Source organism: Cyprinodon tularosa, unplaced genomic scaffold (assembly GCF_016077235.1).
Source record: "Cyprinodon tularosa strain WSP-4 unplaced genomic scaffold, ASM1607723v1 ctg267, whole genome shotgun sequence".
Taxonomy (NCBI): Eukaryota; Metazoa; Chordata; class Actinopteri; order Cyprinodontiformes; family Cyprinodontidae; genus Cyprinodon; species Cyprinodon tularosa.
Genome location: NW_024038971.1, coordinates 535,480 through 548,456, shown reverse-complemented (window position 1 = coordinate 548,456; position 12,977 = coordinate 535,480). Strand labels below are relative to the sequence as shown.

The window sequence follows — 12,977 nt, the reverse complement described above, 5'->3', positions numbered from 1 at the left end:
GCAGGAGCCGGATGCCAAGCCTGTTCCTGAACCATCAGTGGTTCAGGTCAGCCCTCCAGCTCCAACTGAACCTCCTGCTGAAGCTGTGGAGGAGACCTGGGAAGAAAAAGAGGACAAGCAGAACGCAGAACCAGACAAACCTAAATCAACACTTGAGCCAGCTGAGGAGAAATATCAGTTCAAAGAAAGTTAGTTATGTTTTTAAGCATTCATGAGACTTTCTAGAAAATTGTTTTGATGATGTTGAAATAATCAAAAATACTTGGATTATATTTTTTTAAAACTAACTTTTTATAGAAAGAAATTGTTCAAAGATGATCTGAAATATTTTCTCACAATGCTTTAGTCTTGATGTTCATTTCAGTTGCTTGTGACTGGACTAAAATAATTTCATAAAAGTATCAGAAAACTGAAGTCTGTGTCAAATAGCTGTTTGACAGCCACAAACAAATTAATGCAGTTAAAACATTTGATGTTTTTGTCATTGCTGAAAAAGATTTTACTATAAGTCGTAAGTGAAGACTTCCCATTTGTTTTATCCTATTTTAAGCAACACTTTTCTCACTATTAGCATTAAAATCCTTGTTTGAAAGTTAAAGCGTGCACACAGAGCAGGTTCATGAATGTATTTCAAATGTTTTTTTTTTTCTCAGACCAATGGGAGCCAATAGACCCAGAAGCAAAGAAGCGATATGACCGAGAGTTCCTGTTACGCTTCCAGTTTAGCAGTGCCAGTATGCATAAACCTGAGGGTCTACCTGTCATCAGTGATGTGGTCTTGGATGAGGTGAGCTGTGGCTTTACTGTGGGAAGATCAGGATAACTAAAATCTTTTTAAAGTACATGTTTGATCAAAGTTTTCAACCAGTATAGGGTGCTGAGATCAACTACGATAACAAATAATAAAATAATAGACATTGATATTAGAGCCTCATTTAAAGATAGATAAAACCAACTACTTAAAAATGTATATTGCTTTTTTTGAAAATGTAAGACCATTTGCCAGTGGAATAAAATATGTGTAAAATGAGGAAAAACAACTCTACCTTATTCCCAGTGCATAATATCTAATCATCTTATTTTAAAGGCAGAAATAGTCATTCTATTGGGAGATCCTCTGATTAACTGCTTAAATGAAGTGCAAATACACTGATTTTGATATATACAGTGTTGTCAAAAGTACACACATTTGTTACTTAAGTAGAAGTATAGATACTGCAGTTTAAAAAACACTCTGGTAAAAGTTGAAGTATCAACTTGACCTCTTTACTCAAGTAAAAGTGAAAAAGTATGAGCTCCAAAAAACTACTTAAAGTATAAAGTAACCTTTAATAAAAACAGCCAGATGTCGGTATATGAATTCAAAGCTCAATTTTTCGATTATTTCTAAAAATACTTTTAACATAAGGCCAAGGATGAGGGAGGTCTTGTTGGTCTCCATTTGCGGATATGCTCTCGCCTGTGTCCGACCTTTCAGACATTTCAACATCTTTTTCTGAATCCATCATTGTAGCATGGCATAGATAATTCATGTTTGCAGTTTAAAGAACACCTGCTTGCTTCTGATGATTTCCCTTAGCTAACCAATGAGTGTTTGCGTTATATAACTCATCCAATTGCACTAGTTTTTACTAGATGTGGATGGTGCCAATGATCTGCATTGGATGGCACACATGACATGAAATTAATATTTATAAACTGACCTTTTTTCTTTAATTTTTTAAAGTGCAGAATGTTTTGTGAAAGACACAAGTCTATTTACGTTTCCAGGTAAACAAGACTCCATTGCGGCCCATTGATCCAAGTAGATTGATGAATACGGGTCCTGATTTCACTCCTACATTTTTGGGGGGTCTTGGAAGCAAATCGGTAGGACAACGACCACAGGTTATTTAAATTCACATCTTCCTACTTTTGTTTTCTATCATTTAAGTTGTCTTTAATTAAAAAAAAAGTAAAATAATTGTTGGAATGTCTTCTTTTATGCTTTTAGTCCTCTGGGTCACATCGCTCCCAGCAAGGTATGCGAAAAGAGCCCAAAAAAATCATCATCATCAACAGCAGGTCTCTTACCGACAATGTGCAGCTCAACAAGGCTGCTAACGCCTGGAAACCCTCTACCTTGAAGTCAGAAGACGGCAAATCTGAAGAGACTGACGCTGAGCAGAAAAAGACTCAAGAGGTGTTTAAGCGTCTGCGCAGCATTCTGAACAAGCTCACCCCACAGAAGTTCCAGGAGCTGATGAAGCAAGTGATGGACCTGACGATAGACACAGAAGAGAGGCTGAAGGGAACCATTGATCTCATCTTTGAGAAGGCCATCTCAGAACCCAACTTTGCTGTAGCCTACGCCAACATGTGCCGCTGCCTTATAGGGGTGAGTCATGGTGTGCTGTCCTCACTCTCACTGCTCTAATGATGACTCGAGTTTTGTGCCACGTGTCTGGGCCACTGAAAGCTCATGATGGCTTTGAGGAACTGAATGAGCAAAAAGTAGCTTTCCATCTAAATGTTCTCTCACATTATGATTGAATAAAAATCTAGTAACACTGTGCATCATTGTTGTCCCTTTCCAGCTGAGAGTGCCCATCCCAGATAAACCTGGAAACTTTGTGAACTTCCGCAAAATTCTGCTTAACCGCTGCCAGAAAGAGTTTGAAAAGGACCAAGATGACGATGAGATTTTTGAGAGAAAGCAGAAAGAGATGGAAGCTTCAAAGAATGTATGATATGTTTGTCTTTTTTCCTCTCCATTGAAGGTTTTGGACTAAAATGATCATGTGACTGTGACAAGGATACATTTCTTGTTTTCTCTGCAGGATGAGGAGCGTGAGACTTTGAGGGTTGCGCTGGAAGAGTCCAGAGACAAAGCTCGAAGGCGCTCACTGGGTAACATTAAGTTTATCGGTGAGCTCTTCAAGCTGAAGATGCTGACAGAGGCCATCATGCATGACTGTGTGGTCAAACTACTGAAGAACCATGATGAAGAATCTCTCGAGTGTCTCTGCAGACTGCTTTCCACAATTGGCAAAGACCTGGACTTTGAGAAGGCCAAGGTAAGTAGGTTAGACGCACATGTGAGAGAGTGAGTGATATGAAACGGTCTTCTGTGATGACTATATCTTTGTGCCACGTGTCTGGGCCACTGATTCTTATGATGGATTGAGGAACTGAGAGGACATGCATTTTTATTTTTTACTGAAGTTATTCGTACCCCTTCAGCTCTGACTCGGTTCAATTTATTTTTTGGGGTATTTTATGCAAATGACCAACACAAAGTGGTGCAGAATTAGGGACAGACAATAATTCTTAATCTGTATAAATAGCAATATAATTGTTTAATAATGGCGTTATGACAGTTCCAATATTTTCTGCCTACATCAAAGTTTATGGTTAGAAGCAAAGTAATTTTCATAAGTGTACACAGGTACCCGTTTTCGGCTTTCTAAACAAAACAGAGATTGCAGCATCATGTTACGGGGATGTGTCTCTTCAGCAGGAACAGAAAAGCTAGTGAAAGTCTACGAGTAAATGGAGTTGGGTCCAGAGATAAATTTCAATGAGAATCTGTGCAAAGGTTTGATCCAGTTCAGATTTCTTGTCTGTAGATATACAAAGACTCACAGATGTAGATTTTGTGGAAGATGGTTCTATGAAAGATTCAGCTGGGCAAGGTTATTAGAAATATAAGCCATGCTTTTCAGTTTGGATTTTTAGCATCAAATAAGTTTGACAGTAGTGTTTATCTGACACTTGGAAAATATTGTGCTACTTTGTGTTGCTCAATGACATAAATCCCAGATAAAATACATTGTTATTAAGTCTGAGGTTGTTAAAGGATAATTGTGAGAAAGTAAGGGGTATAAATAATTTTAGGATTCGTATAAAAAAATGTTTGCTTTTGCTTTAGGAACCGGGGCATCTAATAGCTAATTTTTTTTTTCTTCAGCCTCGCATGGATCAGTATTTCAACCAGATGGACAAGATCATCAAAGAGAGGAAGACATCTTCCAGAATCCGCTTCATGCTGCAAGACGTTTTGGACCTCAGAAAGGTAAATGGTAATTCCTATAGCAGTAAATTAGCTCATGAGTGATGCTGGTACTGATCTTCTTTTCCTTCTCTGATTCTCAGAATAACTGGGTTCCTCGTAGAGGAGACCAGGGTCCTAAAACGATCGACCAGATCCACAAAGAGGCAGAGATGGAAGAGCACAGGGAACAGATCAAAGTCCAGCAGCAGCTCCTGTCAAGGAAGGAAAGCCGTGGTCCACATACCCCAGCAAGGGGCCGGGTTAACCAGCCCCAAGACGAGGGCTGGAACACAGTGCCCATCTCCAAGAATCGACCTATTGACATCACCCGCCTCAGCAAAATTACGAAGGTGAAATCTAAATCTGTACACTTGACTTTGATATTCCATTCTTGGAATTTCAGTTATTTCCATAATTGAAGTTTTAAGAAGCTTCTCTTTCTAAATGTGACATGTTTGTTTTCCTACAGCCCGGGGCCATGGACTTCAACAATCAGCGACTTGCTCCGGATGGGAAAGGGATGTGGGGTAGCTGGGGAAAGGGCAGCAGTGGAGGAAGTGGGGCTAAACCAGCTGGTGGAGATCAGGGTAAACCACTTATCTTTATAGAACCCTGAATTCTGAGTTTACAGGTTTTTACCCCAAATTGTTTTTCTTCTTCCCTCTTCTTTTGTAAAGACTCTGGGCGTCCAGCCACTAGCACTGTGAACCGATTCTCAGCACTGCAGCAGTCTGGTTCAATGTCATCAACAGACACTGATCGACGAGTTCCTCAGAGGTACATTCCTCCCTAAAATTCTTTCTTTGCTTTACTTTCCTTTAAAATCCAATTTCTTGCTAGAAGTCATTTAATTTTTTTTATGAAATGCTCTTAATAAATGTACAGTTCTATTATTTATGATGTATTAATTTATGCCTTTTAGGTCGAGCGCCAGTCGGGAACGTGGTGGTGACAGAGACAGAAATGACCACGACAGAGATCGCTATGACCGATTTGCTCGCAGTGAGAGACAGGATGGGAACCAGTTTTCCAAGAGGAGCTTCAGCAGAGAATCACAGGAGCGCGGTGGAAGGGGCGGAGACAGCCGGGGCTCAACAGAACCTGTGCGGCGCGTTGCCAGCATGACGGACAATCGAGACAGAGGAAGCAGAGACCGAGGAAGTCGAGATAGAGGAGGTCATGACCGAGGAAGCAGGGACCGAGGAGGCAGAGATCAAGGCAGTAGGGACCGAGGAAGCAGAGATCAAGGTGGTAGGGATCGAGGAAGCCGGGACCAGGGTAGCCGGGAGACTGGTCCAAGCAAAGACCTCCCAGGTATCAATATTAAGGAACAAGGACAACATTGAAATTAAGAATAACACATTGTTTAATGTTGAAACTTTACTTATTTCCACCTTTTTTTTTTTTTTTTTTTTTCTACAGTCAAGCGTGAAAATGTTCCTGCTTCTCTTCCCAAACCTTCCATGACAGAGGAAGAGGTGGAGAAAAAGTCCAATGCCATTATTGAAGAGTACCTCCACATCAATGACATCAAGGTACAGCTATGTGTAGTCAGTCTTATTATTTTGTTATGGTTACAGATATGATTTTGTTTTCCATATCTGATTTTTTTTTTTCCTTCTTGATCTGTAGGAGGCGCTGCAGTGTGTGACAGAGCTCAAAAGTGCCTCACTACTGTACATATTTGTGCGCGTTGGCCTTGAGTCGACGCTTGAACGCAGCACCATTGCTAGGGTGCGCATGGGATTATTGTTACACCAACTCGTAGAGGCAGGGACAATGCCTGTACAGCAGTACTATAAAGGGTGAGCAGAGGTCATACTGTTGTCTTAACAGAAACAGAGTTTAAATTCCAGATGTGAAGGCAACAAGTTCTGTCTGTTCTGTTTTAGGCTACTGGAGATCCTGGAAGTAGCAGAGGACATGGCCATAGATATACCCCACATCTGGCTCTACCTAGCAGAGCTTATTACACCTATGCTTCATGATGGCGGCATCCCTATGGGGGAGCTCTTTACGTGAGTAATATAGACAATTAAGTTTTCAGTTTCCTTTGGACCTGTGGACACAACAGAAAAAGTACAAATATTATAATCGCTATTTACATTTGTTTGTTTATTTTTTTCTAAAGTCATTTCTGAACATAGCAAAACAATGAGAAAAGAAATTTAGGTTCATAACTGAAACTTCACATCTCAAATTTAATATGTATGTTGATTGACAAAATTTTGGAATGTAAGCAAAAATCTACAGTCTTTTCCTTGGATCCACCTGGATTTTCTGAATAATCCGCTCTGCTCTAGATGTAAATCGAGCTTGTGCAGCAAACGACAAAAATAGAACATCTTTGTATTTTAGAGAAACTGCCTCTGAATCGGGATGCTTCAGAAACGCACTGAGGTGCACCCAGTGGAAGCACCCTGACCGACTACTGTCGCAGCAATCGGATGCAAATACAGGGCTGCGCCGCAGTTCTAACGCACTGCTTCCACATCCAAGGGAAGCAAGGGGTTACACTTGGTCTTAATGGATGCATTAGGATTCTACATGTAGACATTTTTTCTCAAACTTCACTTTTTTTTTATCCTTCATTTGGAAGTCCAATTCCACCACAGATGGTCTCTGCAAGGAAACATTTCAAAACTAAACCCAAATACAGTGTTTGAGGTATCTGTGCCTTTTTTACCTTTTAGGTTTTAAGGTTAAACCGTGCTTGCATAGAAAGCAGGATCAGCTCAGCTGTGCTCCTCAATTTATTTTATGCACACTCTTGTGTTGTACTGAGAAAAGTGAACTCAAGCAGATCTTACACCTCTGGGTGGAGGTGCATGCTGCTCAGTGAAGCTTTCGCTGTGCTCAGGTCAAAATTCCCAGTTGTTTGACTTCAGGGAAAGCTGCAGCACATATAATAGAGACAGATTTCTAAGTTAGCAGAAAGCAAACGGATCAGAGCAAACTGAGCTCCTCCACAGGCTTTTAACTGCTACAATAATAGGGACGTGTTGTTTTATCCTAGTTATCTACGTTTCCCTATTAGAGAATCACAAAGAAGTGAATATCTGTCCCGTTCCACTCCCACAGATAAAAACGCATCCTGGCCTGTGCTGGGAGGGAGACAAACAATCAGCAACTGAAAAATGCATTTTTTAAATCTTTTTTTATAAATTAGGTGTTGGAACTATGTTGTCTGCCTGAATTAATTGTCGCACTATATTTTTACTATAATAAAGTATTAACTCCAAACACAGCCTTAAAATGAGGCACCCTCCATTGTCCTTGCATAAAATATTTCTTTTGCATTAAATTGAACATAATTTAGACACATGTTGTCTCCTTATTACTGTATCCATGTTTTAACCCCCATCCTTTGGCATTGCTGCTGTAGTTGTGAAAACTTTCCTTAGAGACAAACATTAACTTGGTTCTTATTTCAATCTGGCAGTTCAAACATTTTCAGCTTCTTCTTACTGGACTCTTAAAGCTATTCTGACCTCCCTCTCTATCCCCACTTGGTCACACCTCTCTTCTCCTCTGAATCCAACCTTTTTACTGCTGTTTATCACCCCAGCACAGTCTGCTCTGCTCACTCAATAGGACTGCTTCAGTGTCTCATGCTGACGGTCCTGCTCCCACTGCAGCACTTGTTGCACCAAACATATTTATGATTTTGGCTCATTTTGTTCCACCCACTTGGAGACACTCAGCTCCAGTTTTCTAGCTGTGGTCAACGGTGAGTTGAGGGGTGAAACAAATGGGCTGCCTGTGGCGACTTTTATACAGTTGGGTCAATAAAATCTATTGATAAATACTTTCATCTGAATATTTATTAGATTAATTAAAGCTGGTTGCTGCTATTGATAACCTTTTTATCCCTACCATCCCAATTATGTGTTTTATTAGTAAAGTAGACTGTCATTCCACAGAAATCTTTAAATAAAAATGTAAATCTCCACTGCCTATACTAGTTTAATGCGAATGTTGGGTTTTAGATCAATAATAATTGCTCCTTTGCAGGTTAACAATTGATCTGCTTCTTTTATTCTATACTTGGACTAACAGCGCAGAGCGCCATTATTATTTTGCCCTGATCTGTAACTTTAGTTACAGATCAGGGCAAAATAACAATGGCGCTCTGCCAAGTCACAACTGATCTGTAACTAAAGTTACAGATCAGTTGTGACTTTTTTTTTTTCTTTTTAAACACAAATTGTTTCCTCTTATGAATTCTCTTTGATTTATTTCATTATCAGGCAAAATCCTTCATTGGAAGTAATTGTTTAAATAAAAGAGGAATAATAACCAGATCATGTTTTTAAAAAAAATCTCATCTTTTTAACCCCAAGGCCTCAGCATATATCTTAAATCAAAAAGATATAAAGTTTCCATCAGATACAATATTAACAAATGCATAAAACCACTAAATATTATTGCACTCTACAAGCTTATGAAACTAAACATTCATACCTTCTCATTGTGTTTTTATTTTTTATTTTAGAGAGATCTCGAAGCCTCTCGTGCCTCTGGAAAAGGCTGGCTTACTGCTGGCACAGATTCTTAAGTTGCTCTGCAAAGGAATGGTACGTTGAGTCTTAAAACCAGAGACGGTAATTAACTAGTCGGTCCTCATCTTGGGTAAATTTCAAACATTTGGGTTTGTTTTCCTTAACAGACTAACGATAAGGTCGGTGCTTTGTGGAAAGCTGCTGGTCTAAAATGGGAAGATTTCTTGTCTAAGGATGAAGATGTCAACAAGTTTGTCACAGATCAGGTACTGTCGACACGGACCTCAAAAGCAGTTCTGATCAGCGTTGATATCTGTATTCAATAGTGATGATTGCATTATTAAAACTAGGTGGTGAAAAAGTTTTATACCGCAGAGCAAATTGGTCATCTGAATCGGACTCTTTTTCAATTACACTTTTTTTTTTTTTCCCTTCTTCCTGATAACTAAACAAGAGTGTGTTTAAAGTAAGGCCTAAAAACCCATTTTATGATGCATGTAATGCAATTAACTGGAATGTAACATTTGGTGCAATATACTTAAAGGGGAACACTTTTTTTTTTTTTTTTTTTTTTACATTGGCCCCTTGATTTTACGTTATTACATCATGTTCTACTCACCCATATTAGTTTTGTGTCATTTGGAGCTGTTCCGAGGATATTCGGTTTTGTTATATCCAAATAACGTCTTCCTATGGGCAACGAGTAGAAGGCACAAACTAAACTGTTAGTTTGTGCTGGAACAGCCTGCTAGTTTGTAAACTGATATAACAAATATAACCGCGGATGTCTGGGGGACAGTTATTTGCCTACATGTTATGAATGCTGGTGTACCAAAAAGAATAAACTATGAACAGTTTAGTTTGTGCCTTCAACTCGTTGCCCATAGGAAGACGTTAATTGGAAATAACAAAACCGAATATCTTCGGAACAGCTCCAAATTACACAAAACTAATATGAGTGAGTAAAACATCATGTAAAAATGTAAAATTAAGGGGCCAATGTAAAAAAACAAAACAAAAAAACAGCGCTTTAAGTTTCAAACAATACAGATAGTTGGGAAAATGTTTGATACAAATACCTTTGTTAATGTTTTTGTCAACCCCATTACACAGGAGAAACTGATGCGTCACAATGCCAGGAGTATTTACTTCTCTTAATCAATGAACTCTTAGCTGTTGTAGTCACTGATCAAATTCAGCACCATAGCATTCACACTAAATGTGCTCAAGGGCTTGGTGTGTCACTAATTGAATGCAACTTGTGCAATAAATGCAGTTGGGACATTTCCTACATACTAAATGTAGCTCAGTGAATTGGTAGGAGGGTTTAAATCCATTTTTAGAGTTTGTTTCCATAGCCAGGCTTTATGTTAACAGTCTAAGCAAAGTATCTGATCCAGAGAGTCAATATGAGGCCTAACTCAGTTGGCTAATCTAGTTTCTGATCCAGTCCTTTTACTGCATACTTTTAGTTTAATTAGTTTATTTATATATCTATTTGTACTTAAGGAACTATCAGCACAGATTTGCTGGGCCTTGTTTTCAGTCTTGTTTACATATTGTTTATATCTCAGAAAGTGGAGTTCACGACACTTGAAGAGGCAGAGTCAAAGAAGGATGGAAAGAACAAGGTCCTGAGTGGAGAGGAGATCAGCAAAGAACTGGACAGACTGCTACAGGACAAGGCCAACAACCAGCGCATCAGAGACTGGATTGAGGTGTGTGTGATGAGAAGTTGGAGGCTCTATAGTGTGATAATTCAGGTTCATAGTGGGAACATCTGTAGAATAATCACCTAGGTAATATTTAATTAACCAATACTGAAACGTAAAGAATATTTAGATGTTCTTTTTTTATTCCTGATTTCATTCATGATTTTATCATGCTGTCCTGTATTAGGCCAATCTGGATGAACAGCAGGTAACCTCCAGCCACTTTCTACGAGCATTGATGACATCAGTGTGCCAGTCTGCCATTATATGTGAGTAGATCAAATCCAGCATGTAGAATTTCCCTGAACTGTAGTATATTTACTCTCTGGCCATTTTTAAATACACTTTGAGATGATTAGAACCATGGTATGATGTGTTATCCTGGTTAATTGAGCCATCAGTAGAAGGGTCCCAGGGTCTTAAAGGGATGGACCTGGTTAATTGTAGCTGCTACTGACAGGAGTGTCATCCTGGGGTCTGCTGCTGTTGTAGTTGTGTGCACTGAGAGGAAACTGCACACCTTTGATGCAACAATAATTCCTTCTGCCTGTCTTCCTCACACTTTAAGGCAGTCAGTCGCCTTTTTTTTTCTCTCTGATATTGACAAAGTACAACTACTGCTCCCTAAAAGCTTCTTTACAAACAGTTTCTAATATATTCTTAGCACCACTATTGCTACTGTTCTAACATTTAAAGTCAAGCAAACTGTCATGTCTAGATGATTTAGTACCTACCTAATAGTGGCCTTTAAGTGTATTTCTGTCTGTCCCCATTGTTGGCCTCTTAAGTGCACACACTGTACTGGCAGCCATTGTGATAAGAAGTATATTCTTTACGACAATTTAGGTGACAACCCATACAAGGTGGATGACCTGCAGATCAAACAGAGAGCCAGTCTGCTGCAGAGGTACCTCTGTGACGAGGAGAAGGCGCTACAAGCCCTCTATGCCCTCCAGGCCCTCATGGTGCATATGGAACAGCCTGCTAGTAAGTTCTTTTTTTTTTCCCCTTTATGATTTTGCAGTAAAAAACCTTTATTGGAGGGTCCTGATAGCAAATGTTGTCAACTTGGTTATTCTGGTGTTGTGCAAAAAAAAAAAGATGGTCCATTGTTTTTAGCCAAGTTCAAAAGCAACCGGATGTTTCTTGTAATAGTTTTTTGTACCTGCCTGCAGCAGTCTCTGAGCTCTGAATGTGGACACTGACCTCTGCTTTGTTTCTGCAGGCCTGCTGCTAATGTTCTTCAACACCCTCTACGATGAGGACGTGATCGAAGAAGAGGTCTTCTACAAGTGGGAGAGCAGCAAAGATCCAGCAGAGCAAACGGGCAAAGGTGTGGCCTTGAAATCCGTCACCGGCTTCTTCACCTTCCTCCGCAATGCCGAAGAGGAGTCTGACAAGGACTAAGGAAGTGATTAAAGAAGTCCTGCCATGATCAAGACGAGGGTCTTCAGGCAACTGAGAGGAGTAGGAGACAGTATATTAAGCCCAGAGTGGCAGACTCAAATGAATCCTCAATGAGGATAAATCTTTATTTTTTCCTTTTTGTTTTCTTTGAGGGATGAACTCTGAAAAACAATCATTTCTCCCTTCCCTCCTCTCCTGCTTTACACAGCAAGTGTCCTCATGAAATAAACTTGAAAACATGCTCGGCAGGACTGCTTGTTAATGACGTGTGAGAAATTCACACATCACTACAAACCCCCTCTTTTTTTTTTTTTTATCACAGTAACACAAACCAACTGGCTGCTTTTTCATTGTAGACTATTCTGCCTGATATCCTCTGACCTGCAAGAAGCAACCGCAGGGTGTGTGGTGTGGTGGGTTGCCTGACTCATGGGCCTCATCTGTCCTTAACTGGAGCGTGCAGCATGATAGAAGTGTGCTTCAGAGGACAAAATGTTTGACATTAAGGACTTGGACTTAATTGGACAGAGGGAGTTTTTAATGCAAAGGTTGTCTATTTTTTCTCTTCCTGTTTCCCGTCATGAGCTTACAGAGAGCCAATGTTGACTTTGACTACAGGGGGATGGTCTTAATGCTTCCTCTAAGCCATCCTTTCCCATCCCCGGTAGTGAATCACACTGACTGACTCTTCATCTTTACCTCTTCTCTACTTTTACCTGACACTTAGTGACCCAATCACCTTTAGAAAACTTGAAATCTGCAGAAAAAAAATGACTTGATAAAATGAAATATATACAATGGGGGGAGGGGTAAAAAAAAAAAAAAAAACGACACAGAAATGATCCGGAAGCCTTTTCTACTTCAAGTGGAAACTAATTTCAGGACCTTTCTGTAAATATATAATGATGAACTTTTTCTGTTTTATTTTTTTCAGAAACTATGAATTTCTGATGTAATTGCAGTGTCTCATTTTCCAGCCGAAACCACAGTTGTCCGGATGCAGAGAGGTGCTTTAGATAATTCAATGATTATTAGTTTTATTTCAATTTTGTAAATATCTTTTTTTTTTTTTTTTGTTGCTTTCTTTATTTAAGAAATGATTGCTTCTTTTGCATCGGAAACTGGAAGAATGAGGCGACAGAAACATTACAATAAATGACTTAAGTTGCTGTGCAGAGTTTGAGTCTTGAAATATGTTGAATTCCTCTATCTACGTAGTTTGATTGAAGGCGATTTTATACTAATCATTTGAAGCTGATGGTTCTGTGTAAACTAGAGCAACTGCAGGAGAATGAAACATCAGCTCTGCTTCCTTGTCCATTT

At 39.4% G+C, this 12,977-nt stretch overlaps 1 protein-coding gene and 2 non-coding genes across 15 annotated transcripts in view; all 3 read left to right on the top strand.

Annotated features, from left to right (window-relative positions):
- Positions 1–12,483, top strand: part of eif4g1a (eukaryotic translation initiation factor 4 gamma, 1a) — a 30,567-nt gene extending 18,084 nt beyond the window's left edge. For 8 of the 13 annotated variants that reach the window (XM_038289280.1, XM_038289277.1, XM_038289289.1 and 5 more), the window contains 20 exons: positions 2–188; positions 654–787; positions 1,771–1,887; positions 1,994–2,377; positions 2,577–2,723; positions 2,820–3,056; positions 3,950–4,054; positions 4,135–4,383; positions 4,503–4,620; positions 4,711–4,810; positions 4,956–5,347; positions 5,456–5,568; positions 5,666–5,838; positions 5,926–6,051; positions 8,529–8,610; positions 8,703–8,801; positions 10,110–10,253; positions 10,435–10,516; positions 11,094–11,234; positions 11,473–12,483. In XM_038289280.1, the coding sequence (XP_038145208.1) occupies positions 2–188; positions 654–787; positions 1,771–1,887; positions 1,994–2,377; positions 2,577–2,723; positions 2,820–3,056; positions 3,950–4,054; positions 4,135–4,383; positions 4,503–4,620; positions 4,711–4,810; positions 4,956–5,347; positions 5,456–5,568; positions 5,666–5,838; positions 5,926–6,051; positions 8,529–8,610; positions 8,703–8,801; positions 10,110–10,253; positions 10,435–10,516; positions 11,094–11,234; positions 11,473–11,654 (3,312 nt within the window). In that variant the 3' untranslated portion in view covers positions 11,655–12,483. The remainder of the gene's footprint in view (position 1; positions 189–653; positions 788–1,770; positions 1,888–1,993; positions 2,378–2,576; positions 2,724–2,819; positions 3,057–3,949; positions 4,055–4,134; positions 4,384–4,502; positions 4,621–4,710; positions 4,811–4,955; positions 5,348–5,455; positions 5,569–5,665; positions 5,839–5,925; positions 6,052–8,528; positions 8,611–8,702; positions 8,802–10,109; positions 10,254–10,434; positions 10,517–11,093; positions 11,235–11,472) is intronic. The other 5 variants (XM_038289283.1, XM_038289282.1, XM_038289285.1 and 2 more) reach the window with 3 other exon arrangements.
- Positions 2,411–2,487, top strand: LOC119786191. The gene has a single exon (XR_005281157.1). It is a non-coding gene; the product is annotated as a small nucleolar RNA SNORD66 (small nucleolar RNA).
- On the top strand, positions 3,105–3,178 carry LOC119786192. Its single transcript, XR_005281158.1, has one exon. It is a non-coding gene; the product is annotated as a small nucleolar RNA SNORD66 (small nucleolar RNA).
- Positions 12,484–12,977: the final 494 nt, after the last annotated feature.